Here is a 21,727-nt window from a genome sequence, read left to right on the forward strand (position 1 = left end):
ATTTCTTTTATCAAGTCATTTCACAAGTGCCACATTCTCATGCACAGAAATGATATCATCATATATTATCAGAAATGATAACTGGGCAAAAACGAGACCCTTTCCCTCAGACACCTTTGAATGGTACCAAAGCCTTTCTAGTCGTTGTGTCTCTACCTGGAATTGTCTAATGCTCAGGAGAGCAAGAGCAAAGGGCCCTGACACGAAATAGACTTGGTACCAGTTCCATCTTTTAATAAACTTGAAATAAGTTTATGCAGAGATTATGATCCTCTGAAGGGAGTAGTACAGCTCCTCCCAGTATGGACCCTGTGAACGTGATACTCCATTTCTTGCCCCTGTGCACTTGCTGCCATGGATTATTTTTGATATTGTAATGGAAACTCTGTTTTCAAAAAGATCTTGGTGGTCCCAGAAGACTTTTTTGAAATAATACTGAAATACCATACATATGTATGAATTGAATCAGCGTGTCATATCACTTTTTTTGAACTGTAGAATCCAGTGTCTTTTAAATCTTGCATTCATTTATGCTTCAGATGCCTTCATTTATAGTTCAGAAATGCTTATTCAGGTTTCAGTGCTCTCAAATAGGATATTTTTCTTGAGACTGTAAAAAATCCAAACTTCAGAGTTCAAATCCTCAGGATAGAAACTGGTTGACAGGAGCATCTGGCAATAAGGATAAACCCAGCAGTTCTCGAATAGGTTTGAACCTAATTTTTAAATGGAAGATCATAAAGTAGGTGCTCCCCTGAGCCGTTTTGGTAAACTGAGGGCCTAGAAAGGGGAATTTGAGATTTTTACTCTCTGAAACATCATTGATATTATCTGAGATGAGCAGCGCAGGGACTGAAACAGAAGTGTGTTATATCCCCACAGGGAATTACTGAGAGGAGACAACAGTGTCCAGGTGTTTTCCTTTCGAGTTAGTCTACACCTTCCTGTCCCAAGGTATCCCACAGACCACGTGTTACTTTACCTGCCCATGCATGAAGTGCTGATAGGTGTTTTTTCTCCATTCCCACAGTCATCCAAGGGGTTGATATTGCTTTGCTGGGGCTGAACAACCAGAGCTTTGCCAGACTGATGGAGCAGCGCTTGGCCCCGCTGTTCATGATGTCCCACCAGCAGGGAAGGCGATTCCGGCGTGCCACTACCGTGGGCAGCTACACCGTGCAGGTGCTCGATGGACCTGTGTTAAAAGAAGTGCTTTGCTTGCATGTGTCCTCCTCCAATTCCTGTAAAAGTCATGTCTGTCTAAATTTTTAGGCTGAAATTTCCTGTGTTTCTCATGGATACCAAAGCAGCGAGGGCAGAATGCCTAGCGTTGCTAACCGTGCCTTTTTCTGCAGCCAGCCGTGTTGGCATGCCTGTCATCCTCGAGAAATCATCGTTAGTTAATCAGTGTCATAAATATTTTCTCTCTGGTTGCTATGAGGATTGGTACAAAGCGCATATTTTAGCGTATTCAGCATATTGAATAGTTCCACGTTTTTTCTTTATGATAAAAGTTTCCTAGGCAACTCAAAGCTAGAATATTTTTTTTTTTTTGGTTAAAAAAATATATAAGAAGCTGCCTTTATTTATACAGGGTTAGTCATCAAATCATGTGGCCCCACATCATGTTATGAAGTAGAGACTTCAGACCTGAGTAATTTATTAATCATCTTTCTCTTATTTACAGCATTTTACATTCAGTATTTTGAACTAATCATGTTTTGTTTTCTCGCCATTAAGCCAACGGATGCTATGGGAAATTAAAAGATTTCTTCTCCAATCTTCAAAAATTAGTTATTAAAAAAAATTAAATTATGTTTTTCAAGAATTGTTTGTTTTAAGGTATAAACCCAAGCTATTACATTTCCCATTTGCCCACACAATTCTTTGTAGTGTTCCACTGAAAGCATTTAAAATAAGGAACATATTTTACTGGCCAAAAGTGTGAACTTTTGTAAAATTTTAGTCCACAACATAATGGAGAAGAATCACAAAACTCCTTTTTCTTCTCATCATTAGAAATGTTTGACACTTTCTCCACTTTAAGGAAAGGTGGAAGTACAATGGAAAAATTCTGTCAGTGTTCTGCAGAATAAAATGGGAAAAGCATGATCCCTTTGTTATCAACCTGGGACAAAAAAGTAATGAGTACAGAAAGGAAATGTGAGGCTGCTTTTTATCTGCAGTATGCCAGTGGAGTTTTCAGTATTAGAACAGATTATATGAATTCCCCCTTTACAGAAGACTGTAAGGTCCAAAAATTTGATCCTTTCCTCTTTACTGCATGCTTTTCTTTAGTGTAGGGTTTTACCTTAGGATTATATTTAAATTTTGTTTAAGAAAAATTTTAGTCAGCTCTCTGGCTGACTGATTTAAGAGCCTGGGCTCTGAGGGGGAGAAGCTCTGATCCTATGAGAATATTTGCATGGAGCTTACGCTTGCAGGAGGTCTTTAAGGAGCTCCCTGAAGGCACTGCCTCCAAATAGCTCCTGGCAAGTTTTGCAGTGGTGTAAAGTGAACACAGCTCATTTCTCTTTCTCTCCTTATTTATTTATTTATTTATTTATTTATTTCCCTTAAAGATGGTAAAAATTCAACGTATTCCAGGACCCAAGGAGCCAGCTGAACTGACATATTACACTTTATACAATGGGAAGCCTTTGCTGGGCACTGCAGCTGCCAAAATTTTGAGTACGGTTGACTCCCAGAGGATGGCCTTGACACTGGGCTATGTCATCCAAGTTCAAGCTGATCGTAAGAGTCCTTTTAAAAATTGCTTAATGCTTAATCATTGCTTTATTCCATGAACTGAACACTATGGAATATCAGAATTAATTTTGATGTTGACAAAACCATGACACCACAGACTAATGATGACTGGGGAGAAGTTGCTATACATGTAGCTCGGCCAAAAAAAAGTAAAATGTGGTGGCTGTTAAGATGTTGCTTATTTTTGACTTGATAAAAATAGTGTAGATTCTTTCTATTTCAAATGGATTATTATACTTTAAATAATAGTTTTTTAAAAGATTAATATTTTTTAATAAGAAGAGCATGACATGGTTGTTAAAGTTATTGTTTAGACACAAACCAGAGAAGTGAAGTTGAAAAGAGCTACTTGTGCCTATGGGCAGCTTTCAGATTCAGGATATGATAGTATCATTCAGAATAATGTGGCCAAAAATAATGCACTCTTGAAAAATAAAGTGCTTTCAAATTTCTCTTTTAAGATCAGTTACTGAGTGATTGTGGACACAGGTTTCTTTAAATGATATTTTTAGATATTCCTATATACTTGGCCCATAGTCATAAAGCTGTGGACAATCCTGGAGTGTTTTTTTTCATGCAGTTAACAGCTCAGTGTACAAATCCATGCCTTTTGCTAACTGGATTTCTCCATTTTGCTGAAGTATTTCTTTAGAAAGAATCAAAATTATATAGTGGACTTCTGCACTGGATCTTCTTAGTGCTGAAACAGTGCATAAAATGGGTGTCCCTGGTGCAATTATATCTGCCTGGAAGAGTGGTGATACTGAAATAACTATGTGAAATGGTGACAGGAAAAGAAGAGACCACTGTAATGAGTAATTTATATATCATCCATAAACATAGGATTGAGTAAGAAGAATTTTATTTTTTTTTGCAAAGAAGACATAGATATAGCAGTTTCCTAGCCCTTTGTGCAGTGATGTGATTTATATTTATGTAGGTATTTAGGCAATTATGAAATCTACTGCTCATCATCTAACTTTGTATTTCCATGGTCTGATAAGGCAGCCTTATTCATCTGTAGATTTTTCATACCAGCCATGTATGCATAGAACACTGCAAAAAGAGAATATACAGAAATTGAAATTGTGACCTAAGGTAACTGAGATTCCGAAGATACAGTGTTTGAAATGTAGGCGGTAATTCCATCTTTATACCTTATTATGGGAAAAACCCCAATTTCTTTCCTTTTGGACACGGTTATTTGTAGTCTGTCTTTGTATTGCCACAGAAAATACTTTGTGTGGATTTCATTTTTGCTCATTGTAATTTCTGTTCTAGCAAAATGAAAAGTTCTGTCCCAAAATACTGTAAGAATACCCTAGGGAGCTCATAGCTGGGTTAGGCAAGACAGATGAATAATAACACAAAAAATGGATGTTCCTGTGTTACGAGCCAGGGGCTGAGTTACAACAGAATGAAAGGCTTGTTTCAAATTCCACAGAAGTCGTAGTGAGTTGAATGAACTATGGGTTGACTTTAGGCCACACTGAAGTCTGGTAACTGAATTAAAGATGTAAATTAGGACTCCTAAATGTCTGTCCTATTAGCCATAAGGTCATAATTTCCTTTGCATCCCTTAGAAGGAATAAATGTAATTTTTCCACCCTTGTTTGCTGCTTCTACAGCAGCAGTCTATAATTAAAGTTTTTGTTATTTGTTAAAATTCAGATTCAGTTTCCTTCCCCATGGTCCTTTTATTCCCAAACTAAATGTCAAAGTCAATAATTAAGAATTCTGGAAGTCTGTTGAAAAGTGAACCCTGAAATTCTCCAGCCTGGCCTTTTTGCAGTCTTGTGCTCAGGCTCTGGACCTAATGGTGCTGTTCCTATGTCACCAGAAACTTCACCGGGTTTTCAAAAAGTTGCAGATCTACAAAGAAAACAGGCTCAGGCTCCAGCCAGGCTTTCACCTGGAGAACTGAAAAGTTCCTAATAACTGCTGCAGAACTAGCTGGTTTGCATTGGAAGTCTGATCCTGAGAGATGCTGAGTGCCTCTGACAGCTCATAAGCTCAATGACATTTGAAAGCGCCGGTCCCCCAGGAAATGGGAATGGCTGCTTTGTGCTGGTGTTCTCACAACTTCCTACCCACACCAGCAACCAGTGCCACAGCAAAATAAACAGGGCTGTTATGGGGAAGTCCACTAAATATTTCACTACAGCAAAGTTTAATGTTATAAGGAGGTTGTCTGATTGTTTTTCCAGAAAGAAACAGAATGAAATGAGAGAACTGGGAATGTGCCACAGGAGGACCTCCTGTGTGTGAACAAGTTGAAGGTTCATACGAAGAGAGATTATTCTGATGAAATGGAATCTAAAATGTTTTTTGCATCACTGCATTTCTGAAACGTACCCTTTTCCTGGTGCCGTCATTAATATATCTGCAAGTAGCTCTTTCCAGCCTCGTTATTTCCACTCCTTCAGAAATGATGAATCCTTTTTGACCTTAACTATGATGAATTATTTCTAGAGCACAAGAGAAGCATCTTCTTATTGCCTTATTGATATTGAAAAAAAATATTCAAGCTAGTTTCATTGTGTTTTTAAAAGCTCTGCTAATTTGCTCCTGCTGAGCCAGTCTTTGACACCATGTACGGACTCCATTCTTTTAACACACATGCTATGCTACTTTGCTTTAAGCTGGGTTTTGTATTTGAAAAATAGTTAAGGATGCATAACTTGCACCTTTAATTGTTTGTTTATTGTGTAAATGAACTGTCGCTAGAGGACATGAAATTAATGAATACTCACACAGTCAAATCAGGGTAAGAAGAAGGGAAGTTTATTTACTTGACCTCACTTTTATAGATTCTGGACAATGACTAGGGATTGGAGAATAAGGTTGCCACCTCTCTGACCCCATTGGTCAAAGTCTATCAATTGTCCTTCCTCAGAGAGGAATCTGAAAATAATCACTTTGTTTGTTACATATGTGAGAAACTCCACTACAGAAATGCAAACAAATCAGAAGGCTAAAAGAATATAGCAACAATGAACCATTGGAGTGATATCTTATATGGCATCTATCTTGACTTTAGAGTGGATGTCTGCTTTTACATATAACCAGGTAACATGAAACGAAGAGAAAAGAGCCCAGGGACTTGTGAATTCAACAGTGTTGCTGATTTCCCCCTTTTTTTCCCCTAGTAAAATAATACAAAGGTATTCCCTTGCTAGAAATCTAGATTACTTACAGTGCTAATTTCTACATGGAAGCAACTGAAGCCTGGAAGCAACAGGAACCTTGCCCAGTGAAGCTTACCCATGTTGGTTTGCCTTTTACTGCAGCTGTGGTGAAGAACCCCCCAAACAACCTGTGGATCATCGCAGCCGTGCTGGCTCCCATCGCTGTGGTCACCGTCATCATCATCATCATCACCGCAGTGCTGTGCAGGAAGAACAAGAACGACTTCAAACCAGACACCATGATGAACCTGCCTCAGAGAGCCAAGGTCAGTCAGCCAGCTCTAGATCCAAAAGTCCATTTGCCTGCTGAGGCTGTGACTCTTGGATAGATGCAGTTGGAGGATATGCGGAATTGGAAGGGTTGTTACTCACAGCTTGCATCTGCACATCTCCTGCAGGACTTCAAACCCCGTGGCCTGAGCTGTTCCTGCCTGCTGAAGGTGGGAATGTTTGAAGTTTGGCAACAATTCAGACCTGGCCCTAACCAAAGTTCTCTTCCCAAACTGCTAATCCAGAGAAAACATTCTTTGAATTTTTTTTCTCTTACTGCTATTTTTCTTTTAGGTGTTTTGGACTTTCTAATTTATTTCTGTACATTGCTGGTTGGGTTCAAAAACCACATTTTTCTTAAAGTCACTAATCCATATCAATTAGAAGAATTTTCTTTTTTCCCCAATCAAATGCACTTCGAATTTGATCCTCTCACAAAAAATAATGTCATGGAATACTGCTTTATCTCCACAGTGAAAAACGCTGCCCTCTCAATGCTGCTATTCAATGGCTCTTGATCAGGTCCACCCAAAGACAGGCGTTTTTAGCCTATGGAGCCTTGTGTGTAATTCAGACTGTTCCTTTGCCCTTTTAGCTGACTTTGTTCTTCTCCACTGGCTTGGCATTGAGATGATGAATTTTTTCTTTGGCTTCTTAATTCTAGAGACAGCAGGGTTATTGAGATTTCAGCTCTGTTGCTTCTGCTGAAAAATGTAGATTGGAAGAAGAGTTGAAGGAAAGCATGATGCATTTGACAGCTCTTTTCTCCTTATCTTAGGTTCGATGCAGATGGGTGCAGCTGGTGCCAGTTGGAAACCAGGCATTTGTATCAAAAATTATTCAGAAAAGACATTTTCATTTTGGTTCCAGTGTGCTTGTCTATCCACTATTATCCAGTGTTAAGACTAGATCTGCAAAAGTGAAACACAATATCACAAACACGGACAAGAATTAATATCACTGCAGTGCTATTTGATGCCCCATCGAAGCCCCTAAAATGCAAATTATGCTTTTTTAGGGGCTGTTACAAATGCTATGCACCATTTGATTCTTTTCTATGTATAATCTTGGTCCCAGCTAAAGAAGAAAAATAAGACAAAACTTGTACATTGTTTAGAACTGCCCATCAGTATGGGATGCTTACCCGCTGAAGAAAAGTTGCTGTGTAGAAAAAACCAAAACAAAACAACCTACTGCTGGTTGAAACAGCAGCACAGAAAAAACTTGGAAGTATTTTCATATTTTAATTCATTGTTTTCATTCCAAAAAGAAAGACAAAATTGGATTTTTACTGTTTCTGAGAAACCAGATTTAATCAGGCTGTAAGATACATGCTCAGGTTAAAGCCTGTTCAGTCAGGTTACATTTGCATCAGCTGTCAATACATCAGACAGGAGCTGGATCTAAAACTACCGGAACAAAACAATTGGTGCTGAGCTCCCAGCACCCACACCACAGTCCTTTCAGGAGCTTTCCCTGCAGGTTTGTTTTTGTTGCAGCTGGAGTGCGGAAGGTTCCCTCCCAGAGTGCATTTCCCCTTTCCGGTTTATTTTGAGACTCCATAAAATTTAATTTAATTCATTATCTGAAAAGTGATGCATTTCCAAATGAAAGCTAAATTGCTTTCCATTTAGTTTCACAAGGATGGCTCCATCAGAAAGGTTCTGCCAGGTATAGTTTGGAGTTTATGCTGGTATATGGACTGTGGAAGATAAATCTTGCAGCGGGACTGGGAATGGACTGGTTTGGTCATTCCTGATTTCGGCATCTTTCATTAAAATAAGACTAAGAAATGTATTTTGAGAAGATAATGAAAGAAGGTAATTTTGAAGAGTTTTAATTTTATTTTTAATTCCAGTGTTAGGGATAGTGGTAATTGCTTGAACTGTAATTGCCGTATTTCATGCAGTTTGGAGTACAAATGAGCACGTATCCGTGTCACATTTAAAATGAGTCTGTTGTATCTCATGGCTGAGGAAAGTGCCCGAGACTGCTGATTAATGCTGACTCTGCTCCAAGTGGAGTCACAGTGGAGTGATTTGTAGTTTAAGCGGCCGTTTTAGTATTTTGCCTCTGCGCATCTGAGATTTGCCGTTGAATCACCGGAGCAATTTTGTGCTACCTTTTGAGCATCCAGCGAGCTGCGTAGGGAGGACAGGAGGCTCCCGTGGGATACCTGCGTGCCGGGATCTCAGGTGCGTTTGTCTGCCGCGCTCGGGGCTCCAGAAGCCGTGTTCCAAGGGGACTGGCAGAGCAGAGCTGCTCGGTGCTGCAGTCCTGCGGGAGGGAGGCTGCGGCTCCTGCCGGAGCGGAGCTGCCACATCCCGCACCTGCGGCGGGACGGGAGGCACGGACACGGCGCCCGCGGTAATGGCACATCCAGCATCAAATATCCGCCTGCGGCAGCGGGAGGTGATGAGGTGATGGAGCAGAGCAGCAGGGCTGCTGCCTGAGCCCGGTAATTAAGGCGTGACTTCTGTGTTGTGGCAGACTGGAGGGCAAATGAACGAAGTTTGGAAAATGACCTCTCGTACGCAGCGTAGTTTGTAGGATCTCTCTTGGGAATTGTGTCGCTGTTCTAAATTGCCTCAAGCAGTCAGGGACGTCTGAATGCAGTTGCAGGGAAAAGGAAAACTGAAAACCACTATTTTTTCCAATTTTCTCTCCAGCTGTAAAATGAAAGAAGTATAAATTCAAATTGGTGAAATTCTGATGGGATTTTATTTTAATGTTATTTCAGTGTTTTTCTTTATTTTAAGCAACTGTTTTTGCTTTGAGGTTTTGGATGGATACCAACTTTTGCCTCCCTTGCTTTCTAATTTGCAGCATGCCTCTTTAAAGTCTGGAATCTCATTTATCCCCTCACCGTTATTATTATTATTATTATTATTATGTGTGTGAGGTTTTTTTTTTTAGACCGTGAAACAATAAGTTTGCCAGTAAAGAGAGATCAGATCTGTAGTCTAAGACCCACAAACAAAAACAAGTGCTGCAGGCCATGGGAAAACAAGCCTTATCAGTTTGATAAATGGCACACTGAAAAAAAGTCAGTGAAACTGTACCTGGGTATACAAATAGAAGGGAGGGCCCGGTCTATTTTTTGTTCTCATTTCCTTCCGTCCGTCCGTCTTTCATTACAAGGAAAAAGAATCCCAGAAACAACTCTCTGTATTCAGTCTGCCCTTTGCCAGGCAGTGTAATCTAGTGGTCTCTGTCCATCCATTTATTATTTCAAAAGCAATATTAGAATCTCAGTCCTTCAGTCTTTGTCAGTATTTTGGATGTATTGGCCCTCTACGTTTGCAGAGTTTCAGCAGTGCCTGATGGTGATTTAGCTTTGCCAGTTCCCTCCAGGGGTAGCCGAGCCATCTGCTCCTGTGGGCTTTCACAGAGCAGGGATCCAAGAGCAAATTTTATTTAATGCAATATGTCTGCTGATGAGGATGACTTTCTCAGCTCTCCTTTTATTGCAGTTTGTTACTGGACATGGTGGTAAGTAGAACTCTGATTAAAATAATCCTTCATTTTCTTCCTATGGCAGATCTGAGCTGGGACACTGCAGAATTCTTTAGTAATTCTCATGTCCTGCTGCCTTTTTTTTTTTTTTTTTTTTTTTTTTTTTTTTTAATAAGATATGAAGTTGATTTTTTTTTTTACTCTTTCAAAAGCATGGAGGGTGAAATAACTGATTTAATCACCTCTTCTCTCTTGTTACCTTTTTTCAGAATATGTAGGGGTGCCTTAACTGACACTTAATATTTGTAATGAGGTTGAAAAACATTATCTTATTTAACAATATTATTATGTAGGATGTTGTTCAGTGTTTTTTCCTAGCTGTCCTTTGCAAAGCTTCTGTTTCCCTTCCTTCATTTGCTGCCTATGTAGCTCATTTGGTGGCTGTTTTGTGATACCCTGCTTGCCATGGAGGGGTGAATTAGCATTTCTCTGATATATTGCAGGTTCCATGGGGGTGATTTGTGGAGTTGTCTGCTACCCCTTATCAGCATTAGCTCTCTCCTTAAGGCACTGAAGCTTTTTATCAGAGGAATGCTGAAGTATGGAAGCACATTAGGAACCATTAGCCTCAGTCTGAACAGGAGTTTAGGAATACCATGCCAGTCCACATAAAGAAAAAGCATTTGCTATGTTTCAAAAAGTGAAAAACATCCCCATTCTTTTCAGACTGAGATCACCTGTGAAATGTATCTGAGTTTAGAGCTGCAGCCCAGATTTAGTAAGGGACACAACAAGAGAAAATGCTATTCAGAGCTCATCCTTTTTCTATGTCAATAGCATTTTTTTTTCTCCTGCTGATTTTCTTTTGGAACTAAAATATTCAGTGATGACATGACAGGAACCTGGAGAGACTAATCAGTCATGAACTAATTCCAAAATATTTCCTAAAGTATGTGCAAGGTTTAAACTCACCACTTTCTCAACTTTGAAGCATTTTGTGGTCTTTTCTGAGCATTTTGTCAATAGTCTTTGCACTTCAGAAAGAGCAACCTTCCCATTTTTGTTAAGTCAGTTTTTTTTAGTGTAGCAAGAACACATTTTCCAGAGGTGGTCAGGAATTTCTTTGATTTATTTTTCATATTTTTTTCCAACAGATAATATGGGTTGATTTTGGTTGTGGTTTGTTGTTGTTGTTGTTTTTCCCCTTTCTCTTTTCCTTCCCGTTAAAAATGCAGTTGGAAAGTCAACTTTTGTGTAAATGTTTAATTTTTCCATTGAGAGAATCCACCATTTCTTGGCTGCTTTGCCCAGAAGGCATGTGTTAGTTCTGCTGGGCAAGAACTGCCTTGCTGCAAGGCTCTGGTGGAATGCCACTTCCCAAGAGAAACAAGTGAAATCAGTAATATCCTTCCCAGTAGGCAAGTGGCAAGCCAGGGAACATATAATTTCACTGATCTGAAAAAGATTCTTTTCTGGAAAATGTTGCCCATGAAACTTTCTGATGTGTGCCTTTCTTACTTTGGCATGACTGGGAATAAATTACTCCCACCCCCTTTGGTAACACAAGGGTTTTATCAGAGAAAGTTTTCTATATGATTTTATTTTTTTTTGCTCCTAATTTTTTCTTCCACATCCCTGTTCTCCCACTGTCTGTCAAAGTAATTTCTGGGGGTGTTACAGCACAGTAAGAAAGGTTAGCCAAAATCAATTTTATTCTAATCATGTTTAAAATGTATGGAATGGAAATGTCATCAGAAAATTGGTTTCCTGTTGGGCATTCACATGGTAATCTATGTATTTTTACCTGTCACTTATGTAAATAAAAAAAATAAAGTAGTGCAAAATTTTACATTTAATTTGAATATTTATATTAAATCTAATACACACTGGAAATTTCTGTTATTTCTCCTGTTTTTTTGCAGCCAGTACAAGGCTTTGACTATGCCAAGCAACACTTGGGTCAGCAGGGAGCAGAGGATGAGGTTTTGCCTGTGACTCAGGAGACTGTCATCCTTCCACTGCCAGTCAGAGATGCTCCTGCCTCCCAGGAGAGAGAAACTACCCAGGATGGGAGCACCATCAAAACTGCCCAATCCAACGAAACAAGGAAAAGGTATGGGCTGGCATCTGGTGCCTTTCCACAGGGGACTTTATTGGGTCCTTACAGCTGGGTGCTGTAAGGATCCTTGGCATAACACTGGCCTGTGCTGGATGTGTAAAGTTGCTGCAAAATATGAGATAAAACCAAGTGAAGTCTTACCGAGGAGTTGAAGTGGCTTTTATCTGCATGTTGGTGTTGCACAAGAGATGAGCCCAAATGGAACGTGAGACCTGTAGCATGAACACTGGTAATTCCCCCAGGAGCCAAAAGACAGGTTCCCAGTAAATTGCTGTCGCTCCACTGGCAGGCTCTGTCACTCCAGGACTGGGTCCAAAGCCTTCACTAGCAGAAGGGGAAACCCTAAACACCCGATAAATTATGGAAGACTTCTAGATCCAAAGCATCTAAAGCAGGACAAAACTTCTGGAGTGTAAGAATAGACTAGATAATGTCAGTGTCTAGGGTAGAGTGTCCCACGTTTGCACTTTCTTCATAATGAAGTCTGTAGGCTTGTAGGATCATGGATTCAAGATTCCCAGGAAACTATGTGGCTCCTCTTCTCTGCTGTAGGGTCCAACACCCCCCTAACTCAACTTTATCTACCTTGTTTTAAAGTCTTCCGCTGGTGGGATGATCACAACCTCCTCCAACAATCTGTTCTCTCCTGCCTTTCCTGTTAGGAAGTTTACCTCCTGTCTGCCCTCAACCATCAACAGAATAGCTGAATATTTCTTGTCTTGGTCCTTGCAGGCGAGAAAAGCAGATTATCTCCTTATCCCTCCTGTTTTTCTTGATTTGAGGCCAATTTTTCCTTGACCCACTCTCCTTGGTATTAAATGAGAGTGGAGCTGAGGATAGATACTGAAGGGAAGAGAGGAAAATAAACCTGTTAGGTAAACAGCCTGAATAGAGGTAACTGTTGTTGTACAGCTCACAGGCATTACATGGGCCTGGCCTCTTGAAGGGATTTGATCACATACAAGAAGAGCAGCTGACTAAAGCAGAGAAATTCCAGAGAAAACCAAGCCTTCCTAGCTGAGTCACCTCATCTTGTCCAGTATTTCCCCCTTTGGAATAATGGGAAAGCTTGGGACACTCAGCCTAGCGTTGCCTGCACACTGTACACAGGGACATGCTGGAAGGGAGAAGGTGACAGCCAGCATGGTGTGGACCCACACTGCTGCTCTTCTGAACAGGTGGACACCCCCAGTGGTCCTCAGCTGAGGTTTTCCCTGCAGAAAAACAGCCAGAAGGACCCTGAGCTGGTGCCTGGTTTGCCGTACTCCTTTGGCTGTGTAGTAAATCAGCAGGAATGTGGAAGGAGCTATCTGCAGAGCGTACCGGTAGAGAAAAGCAAGCCAGCTGCAACTGGTTGTAAACTGTTATTCTGCCATTTAATGCCAGTGAGGTGTTGCTCATGATACAGACCATTGAAATGTGAGGGTTGGGTCCTACAGCCCCTGTGAACCAGACAGCACCAGTCCCTTTTAAGCAAAGTCTTCCATCCTTTGAAGAAATGACAAATGGAAGATGACCGTGACACCCGCAGTGGTTGCTGGTGCTCGGCAGGTCGAGTCTTTGCAGGAATTGTTCTTTAAAATGTTTTGAAGCCTCTCCAAAGCCATGTGTAAATACACATAAGAAAATGCAAACCAGCTCTGTTAATTAATCCTCTAACCAAAGTGATTAAGCGCTTCGCTCAGTCCTTTGAGTGAGCACAGAAATCCCGCACTAAAACTGCAACATTTTAAACAAATGCTGATAAGCAAACTTGATCCAAGTCATTCTCATTATAAAATGTGCTGAACCTTGGTGCCCTTCTAAGCAAATAACTAAGAGTTAGTTTTCCCTCCTTCAGGGTGATTACTTGAGTAAGTGAGAACATGTACAATTTCAGTATTTTTCATTCCCAGGAGCTGTGTCTGGAAATGGAATTTAATGGTTGCTGAAGATGAAGAAATATTTCTTGACCTTTATGTGTTTGCTCTTTCATTCAGGATACTTTACAGCCTGGAAAGGTCAATTCAAACCAGACAGCCATGAAGTGGCTGGTAACTGATCAGACTATCTTCTCTGCTATCACCACTGATAGAAACTTCTCAGTTAATAATATGAGGGCCACTTAAAAAGGATGAATATTTGGATTAGTGTCACCGCAGAAATCATTGTGCAAGCTATCCATGCTCACTTCTTTTCTGTGTTCTCAAGCTGAGCAGATTTTCTTCAGGTATTGGTCTGTCCCTGAATGGATTTTTTTATTGGGCTGGAATTATTCATTTAGCAGCGACAGACAGGTTTATGGGGAGGAACCTGCTTCTCAAGAATACTTCTTTTCAATAGAATTTCACAAGGAAACTCTCAGACTGGACTGAGCTGGGTTACATGCTGAGTTCTCCTAGAGCCCTGTAGCTGGAAAGAGCCTGTCTCAAATTAAACATATTTCACCTAGGCTATCTTCAAAAGAGAATCCCCAAGAATCGCTTTCCTCATATTTGTCCCTTGCTGTTCTGACCACAGTAAATTCTTTCTACTTACACCAGGCAGGGTGGCCAGACCTGGAGGTAAATTAATGTTTCAAGCTGGTGATCCAGTATTGGCAATGATTTTCAGGATGGTTTTGACAGTTGTTTTGTTTTAGTACCACTTTCTGGTTATAAAATCATTGCGACAGCAATAGAGTTTTGGTTCTTTTTCTCTGTAAATGGAAGAATGGAAGCCTCTGTGACTAGGCCCATTTTTTTTTTTTTTCTCTAATGTAACCTCTTTACATCACCCTGTCACTGCCCATGACAACTCAGTGGTAGATTGCAGGCAGGTTTGGGAATAATTATACAGGTCCTGGGGCGAGTTTTCATTCCCTTTGTGGCAGGTTTCACATTTAAAAAAAATGTGACTGTGTTTGGATGTGGACTAGCACCAAACATGCTATGTTCTATGGCCTGCTTTTCCCAACTTGTGCATTAGGGTTTGAGTAACTTGTCCACCCCAAAAAGCAGAGAAGCTGTGGAGGAATCTTGCTCCCAGCGCAGCCGAGAGCACGTGGCTCATTTCTGTCCCTGCTCCTTGCTGGGACCGAATGCACAGCAGTTCTGCCCAGCCCTCCCTCCTCACCCTGAGGGGTGAGGGACCAGTTTCAGGACAAGGATGTGCAATAACTGATAAAACAAGCCTTTTCTTAGGGGTTTCAGCCAATGAGAGCACCGGTTAAACTGGGGAATGTGCCAAAAGGAGAATTGACTTATCGCTTTGTGTGTGTGTGTGTGTGCAAAGTGCGTGAGTGTGTTTTGCATTGTGGCTGACAGCAGTTGACTGTAGCTGCAGGATAAATAATAAAGGAATTGGTTTAGCCATACATCCTGAAACAAAGGTCTACTTTATTTTGTCTGGGTTAACAACACTGAATTGACAATGGGACTTTTTGTCCTCAGTGGTGCCACTTCTTTCATTGTGGGGCTTATGCATGAGGAGCAGTTGCATTCCAAGCCACTGAGATGCCCGTCAGCCCTGAACTGATTGAGAAAATCTTGTTCACCTCCCATCACTCTGCTCCTACCTTTTCCGTGTTGCTGTCTGCTGTTTCTATTCCGCCTCCTTTTGGTACCAGACCAGGCTTGCAAACTCAGTGATGCGAACTGTGTGAATGAAATAACCTTGAAACGAGGTTTAGGAGGAAGAACTCACGTCCTGCCTTGTTGCTATGGTTACTTGCAGCCGGTCCCCGAGTCAGAACGGCTCCATCCTCAGCAATGGGTCGGGAAAGCCCAGCTCCGGCCGGAGCTCCCTGCAGAAAGTGATGGCACCGCAGAAAGCGGCGAAAGACGAAGGGAGGAAGAGGAACGGTGAGAAGCGTTCGCTGTGGTCTCTCCCACTGCCATACTCACACACGCACCAGGGACCTTGAAACCAAGGTCTTGTGCCCTCAGCAGTCCCTGGGCATTTTGTGTGGCTCATTCGTTGGGTTTTCTCCTTCCCATTTACTGCTTTAACTGGTTCTCCAGATCCCATTAAACATCGTGGTATTTGCTCTGTGTGTGAGCCTTTGCAAGTTTTCTTGCTTTTTTGTTTTCCCCCCTTTTTTATTTTTCCTTGGAATACCAGTAAACTAATGAAGACATGATGTTTCTTAGTAGGGTTTACAGCTTTTTTGTCGTGTAGATCCCTAAGATATTAATTTCCTCTGCTGCTGCTGCTGCTAAGTTGGCCCAGATCTGATGAAGATGAATTAATTAGATAAAAAAAAATTAATTCGAGATAGTGTGAAACATCCAGTGCTTTGTCTTTCCTCACACATCCTTGGCACACCTGTTTGTCATTAACACTTACTGTCAGCTTTTTCTGATGCGCCTGGGATGTCATGCTGCACGTTTGTTACAAGACCTTGGTTGATGGTGGTGACCTTGTGACTTGAAATGTGTCAGGAACAGCTGATGAGAGAAGTACCCAGTCCCATTTCTTCCTTGCTTTTCTTCTCTCTGCTTATTTTTCCTGAGTTATAGCTTTGTTCCCATAACTGTTTTCCTTTTCAATAGAAAACTGGCTAACAGGTTGTAAGTTTCAAGGGGGTTAATTATTTTTTCACTCTATCAAATGTAGTTCATTTTACAGGACACCAATGTTTATGTTTTCCACAGTTAAAAGCTGTAATTTATGATGCCTTTTTTCTTACCCACCCAGGAAATCCAATATTCAAACCAGTTCCAGGTGCTGTTTACATGGGTAGACAAAATAATTTAGTGAAGGTATTTTTTGTTTTGTTAGGTTTTACATCTTAAAAAAAAAAAAAAAAAGTTAAGAACTCAAGTTTTTTTTGTTTGTTTGTTTTGTTGTTTTGGTTTTTTGGGTTTTTTTTTAAGAATTGACTAGTACCTAACATCCTTACTTCTGATCTGGGCTGTAGTGCATTTCTAGAACATACACATGCTAACTAAATAAGCCTCTTAATGTAGCAGAAGGAAGTAGCGACCCTTAACTTTAAATCTTAATTTCATTAGAATCTAGGGGGAACCTGTGCACGAGGCACCTCTTCTGCAGAGCCCTCCTGGTAGAGACTTTAGCTCCTCCTGGAGAAACTCTCTTCACTCGACTGCCACAGCCCTAAAAAGGGTCACCTGTCATCTGGCACAGCTATGAAAGGGAATAAATACCTTGTTCCCTGGTAAAGAGATGGGAAACTTTTAGCTGTAGGCATATTTTAAAGGTATGTTTAGGAGAGTTTACTCAAACAACCCTTTCAGAACAGCTTCTGAAGAGGGAGGCGGGGTCACAGCAGATAAAATGACCTCCCCTTGTCAGAATTAATGGAGTTCAGAGTTGTGTGATCACGAATGCCTGTTGAAGTTGAAATTAAACCCCAAAACCTCAGGGCACCCCTGACTTCCCATCGCAGAGCCTGCACTTTGTTCTCCCGTGCTGCGATTACGGACACCGCTGTCATCTCTGACACTTTGTTCTTTCTGCAGGCTTTTACCTTTACCCAGAGTGTTTAGCATGCACAGAAGGTGGTGTCTGTTTTTCCTTCCAGTTTCAGAAGGTAGCTGCTTTTCTCCCAGCTGTTTGCCTGGGCCTGCTCCAGCTCCCCAGCCTGGCTGTTGGCTGGTGGCTCTCGCGCGCACGTCGGCAAAAGCAGCAGCAGATTTTCTTCTCCGAGAAACAGCATCTTCAGGCTGGAATGAATCCCTTGACGGTCACATGTCGGATTTGGGGACTCCAAGTCAGAGTGGCTCATTAGTTGCCATAGTTACAGACCAATTTTAGATTCTATTTCTTGCTGACATTTAGTTACAGGGAGAAATGACAGCACTGGATGTTACCTCAGTACGTAAATTCGATATGGCTTGTATCAAACTTGTCTGCACATGGAGTGTGTCAGGGCTGTGAGTGAACAATGTGAAACCAGCACAGACTGACAGGCTTGGCTCCAGGACCTGATGCTTAGGAGGATCAGGAGAACTCTTCAGCTGAGCATTATTTCTACAGAAAACAAAAAAATATCTACTTGAATCAAACAGTGATAGGCTTTTGTAAGATAACAGCATGTTTTTTCCCAGAAGAATATTTATTATTATATTCATAGTAAGTTTTCTTTCTAAAACTTGATGAGTTCTACATTCATTTACTTTAGGCACTTAAAAAAAAGAAAAAGAAACCATTTTTAAAAAAGTGCCTAGTTATGTATATTAGAGCACGTAATATGGATGAATCAGCCAACAGAGGTACTGGCAGTTTCTGAGATGGGTTTGTAAGAGACTGTGGAAGAGAAAAACAGGATATTAGCAGTTCTGCCCATCATTTATCAGGCCAAACATCATTCAGGGAGAAGCAAATGGCTGAACCCACTCAGAACTGGAGAACTAAACCAGCCCACAGTGCAACATTTCCTTTCACCAGCTCCTCTCTAAAGGAAGCCAATGAAATTGATGTAGGTTGTTTTTCAACCTTTAAATACTTGATCTTGCAACCTTCCCACTAACATCTTTGGAAGAGTGTGAGTGCTTGTTTCTTTTTTTAGAGAAAACCAAAAGTGTTGATTTGCTATCAATTCTTAATGAAGCACATGACTCCCCAACTTTAGGGCTAAGAACTTGTGTAGTTGAGCTCGTGTATATTCTTAAACCTCATCATCACAGGTGGAGAGTCAAAATTCCCAAAGAGTCAAAATTCTTTGTGTAAGAAACCTTCCCCAGCTGGATCAAGTTCTCATTTTCTAATCATTTGGACATCGTCTTTGAAAACAAATGTAACTTTTCAGAAGTCATTCAGTAAAGGGCCTCACTCCTTTTTAAAATACCTGTCTCTAATACTATTATTTCCTTTGTCCAGGCAAGAGCTGTCTACAGGAGCAAAGCAGCAGGGCAAAAAACTTGTCTGTATTATTGGTTTAGCTAAAATCAAAGGGATTTTTGGATGTAACACAGCCAAGTTATGATACATTGCCTCCTTAATTCTGCAGTAGCGTGGGCCACTAGTTTTCAGTCTGTCTGATGTGGCAGCTCAGCATCAGAGCCTGTTTTTCTGAATTTCGGAGCAGTTGTCTATGGTGACTCAAAAGAAAGTGAAATATAGCAACAGCAACGTTGTCTGGTGGCAGTGATGTAGCAGCTTGGACACAGAGTTAGCTGGGGGAGCTGGTGGACCCCAGCAAACATCCAGCACCCTTCTTCCGCTTTTTTTTTGTGCTGGGTGAAGGACAAGTCAGAATGAAAAGGGCTGCTTCCAGAGTGGGTCATGGCCAACTGGGACAGATCTCTGGAGCTAAGATCCGGTCAGAAACGAGCCCTGACAACGGCATTGGAGCACCTGTGCAGATTTGGAGTGAGATGATTCCCTTTCATGATGCCTATATCTTTAAAAGGTTAAGAAATCAGAGTGGTGGGAAGAATTTGTTGTGTAGAAGAAGGAGCCTACTCTTTTTATCATCCATTCCCTCATCCTGAAGCATTATTTTCATTTGCCCCCAAAAGAGTGCTAATCAGGGATTTCATCTGGCTCTTCACCTCTTCACAGCAAACTCCCAGGCTTTTTGGAGTAATTTACTACATTTAACCACAGAGGGGTAAAAATCCCCAAGAATAATCAAAATCCACCTGTTTGGCTGAAATCCTCTGCGTCAGCACCAATTGTTATTGAACCCCCCAGAAGTTTTACACTGATTCCCTTTTCTCCCAAGAAAGTCACATTTATGTGACTAATTCTTCCTCTTACTGCTTCCATTTCTTCCATCGCCCCTTTTTTTGTTGTTTATTTGCTTTAAATAGTGAGAGCGCTGTGACCGTGCTAGCATCCCACTGGTGACTGTGAACCCTTTTTTTCCTTCAGGCTTACTCAATATAATTTCTTTTTTTTTTTTTTTTTTTTGACCCTTTTTGGTTGCTGTTCTCATGGCAAGAAAGTACTGCATGTTGTGTTGCTAAGGTGCCTGTTGCAGCAGATCTCTGAGGGATCTGGGATCTGCAAGTGGCCAACAATCAAATATTTCTTCATCACGTTTGCCTTCCCCTCTGGGTGACTTTTGCTCTGCCACTAATTGAGTCTGACAGGAGTTTTCATCCAAGCAGTAGTGTAAAGAGCAAGTAGATATTCATGCCATCAGACCCAGTGACAGTCTGGATAGCTGAGATTTTTCACTAATATGTCAGCACTGAAGAAGACAAATGTACAGTTCTATTGTGCAAGCAGGAAGCTATTTCTGCAAAGGTTTTTAGAACTCCTGGGGCACCACTGCCTTAAAGAAGCTTTTGTTGTAGGCTCTCATGTCTCCCCTGTCTTTTGTGTGGCCATCATCTTTGTCAGTTAAATAATTTTCTTTTAATTAGTGAACGTACCTTCTCATTACAGAATTGTCAGCCAAGAAAAGGGGGTGGTAGATTCACTGGAAACATTATGAAATATGTGGTCTTCTTTTGAAATAATTTGATGTTTAGAAAGATGAGGCAGATGTGGTTGGAGAAGAAGACATAACCACAGAGAGAGAGAGATCCTTGCTCCTGCTTATAAGGACAGGAAATCTTCACAGAAAGGGTTCAAAACAAGCAGCTAAGTGACAAGTACTCACCCTGTGTACACAGTTCCATTGGAAACCTGCAAATACCACTTTGGAGATCTCAAATGACCTGCCCAGGTGGCTCCTGCTTCAGGATCCCAGGCAAAACCAGGACTGCAACACCTCAGGCACATCACCAGGCATTTAGCAGATTTACACCTAAGGAAATACTGTCCAGGAGGAATCATGAGCTGCTTCCATTAGTCTGTAAGCTGTCTGCTTCTGAAAATGTAACATTTGTGCTGTTTGTGAGAGGTTTAGCATTACACTGTCTCAGAGCTAGGTGTGATTGTGAAAGGGTGTGTGTGCACACAAGTGTGTTTTCTGTAACACTGCAGTACCTTTACAGAGAGGTACTTCTGTGCTGGACAGGTTCAGATACTAATGTTGGGAAACTTGTATTTTACTTCCAGGGCTACAAACTCCTTCAGAAATAGATGGATTTTTTTTTTTTTTTTTTTTTTTTTTTTATTGCTCAGAGCTCGGGTTTGTATCTTTCTGGAGATACTCATCTAACCAATGGAATGACTTGGATGACACTGAAAAAATTCTCTATTTTTTTCTCTATATAGAGATTTTTTTCTAAAATGAAAATGAGTTCCCCATTATTAAATCGTGTTCAGGAGTCAGGATTTCTGTTTGAATTACTGATACCTGGGATTTTTCCTAAGGGGCTATTTTAGCTAGGTGATGTTGCTTACTATTTGTCAAACTGCATGTGTATTCTGTAGGTATGGTTACAGTGTTTACCTTCCCTTCATGTAAAATAAATCTTCAAAAATACCTTACTGAGTGATGTAAGAAAAGGCAGAGCATGGCCACCTGCTTGAAGGGGCTTCCCTAGTTTTGGCTTGATGTGTTTTTCTCTATTGATGTCATTCTTTTTCTGAGAGCTTCCAAAATCATTCAAATGGTTGCTTCTGAGCAGGGCAGAGCCAATCTTTATTTCAGGCGTTTGGCTGAAGGTTACCTGATTCTCAGGCAATTTAAATGTCCTTAATTTATTATGGTTTTTTAGGTGCAAGTATTTCAGTCCTTTCTTTCTTCATTCCAGCATATTTTGATGAGGGAGTGGGGAGAAAAGACAAGGTAGAAGGAAAGAAGGAGGAGACAAACAATCTTTTGTGGCCCTCCTTGAAATCTTTGGCTGACAAAAGTATCTTTTTACTTTTATTTTTTTTTAAATGACTCTAAATAATTAACCTGATAAAACCAGAATACTTCACCTTTGTAATTGTCCTTTAACCAGGACAATTACAGCCCCTTTTCCATGGGACCAGCTGGTCACGAGTGGGTAGCACCACCTGCTGGCACTGCCGGCTGGAACAGTGCAGAGCTGCTTGGAAACGGGATAACAGCATCCCTGGGGCATATCTCGTGTGCTGATGGTTGCAGTGATGTGGA

At 40.9% G+C, this 21,727-nt stretch overlaps 1 protein-coding gene across 7 annotated transcripts in view; it reads left to right on the top strand.

Moving 5' to 3' along the window:
• KIAA1549L (KIAA1549 like) overlaps positions 1-21,727 on the top strand; it is a 125,241-nt gene that overhangs the window by 69,862 nt on the left and 33,652 nt on the right. For all 7 annotated transcript variants that reach the window (XM_040067949.2, XM_040067948.2, XM_058421105.1 and 4 more), the window contains 5 exons: positions 1,031-1,182; positions 2,583-2,754; positions 6,060-6,223; positions 11,606-11,796; positions 15,496-15,623. In XM_040067949.2, the coding sequence (XP_039923883.1) occupies positions 1,031-1,182; positions 2,583-2,754; positions 6,060-6,223; positions 11,606-11,796; positions 15,496-15,623 (807 nt within the window). The remainder of the gene's footprint in view (positions 1-1,030; positions 1,183-2,582; positions 2,755-6,059; positions 6,224-11,605; positions 11,797-15,495; positions 15,624-21,727) is intronic.

The sequence above is a fragment of the Hirundo rustica genome, chromosome 6, assembly GCF_015227805.2.
Source record: "Hirundo rustica isolate bHirRus1 chromosome 6, bHirRus1.pri.v3, whole genome shotgun sequence".
In the NCBI taxonomy this organism is placed as follows: Eukaryota; Metazoa; Chordata; class Aves; order Passeriformes; family Hirundinidae; genus Hirundo; species Hirundo rustica.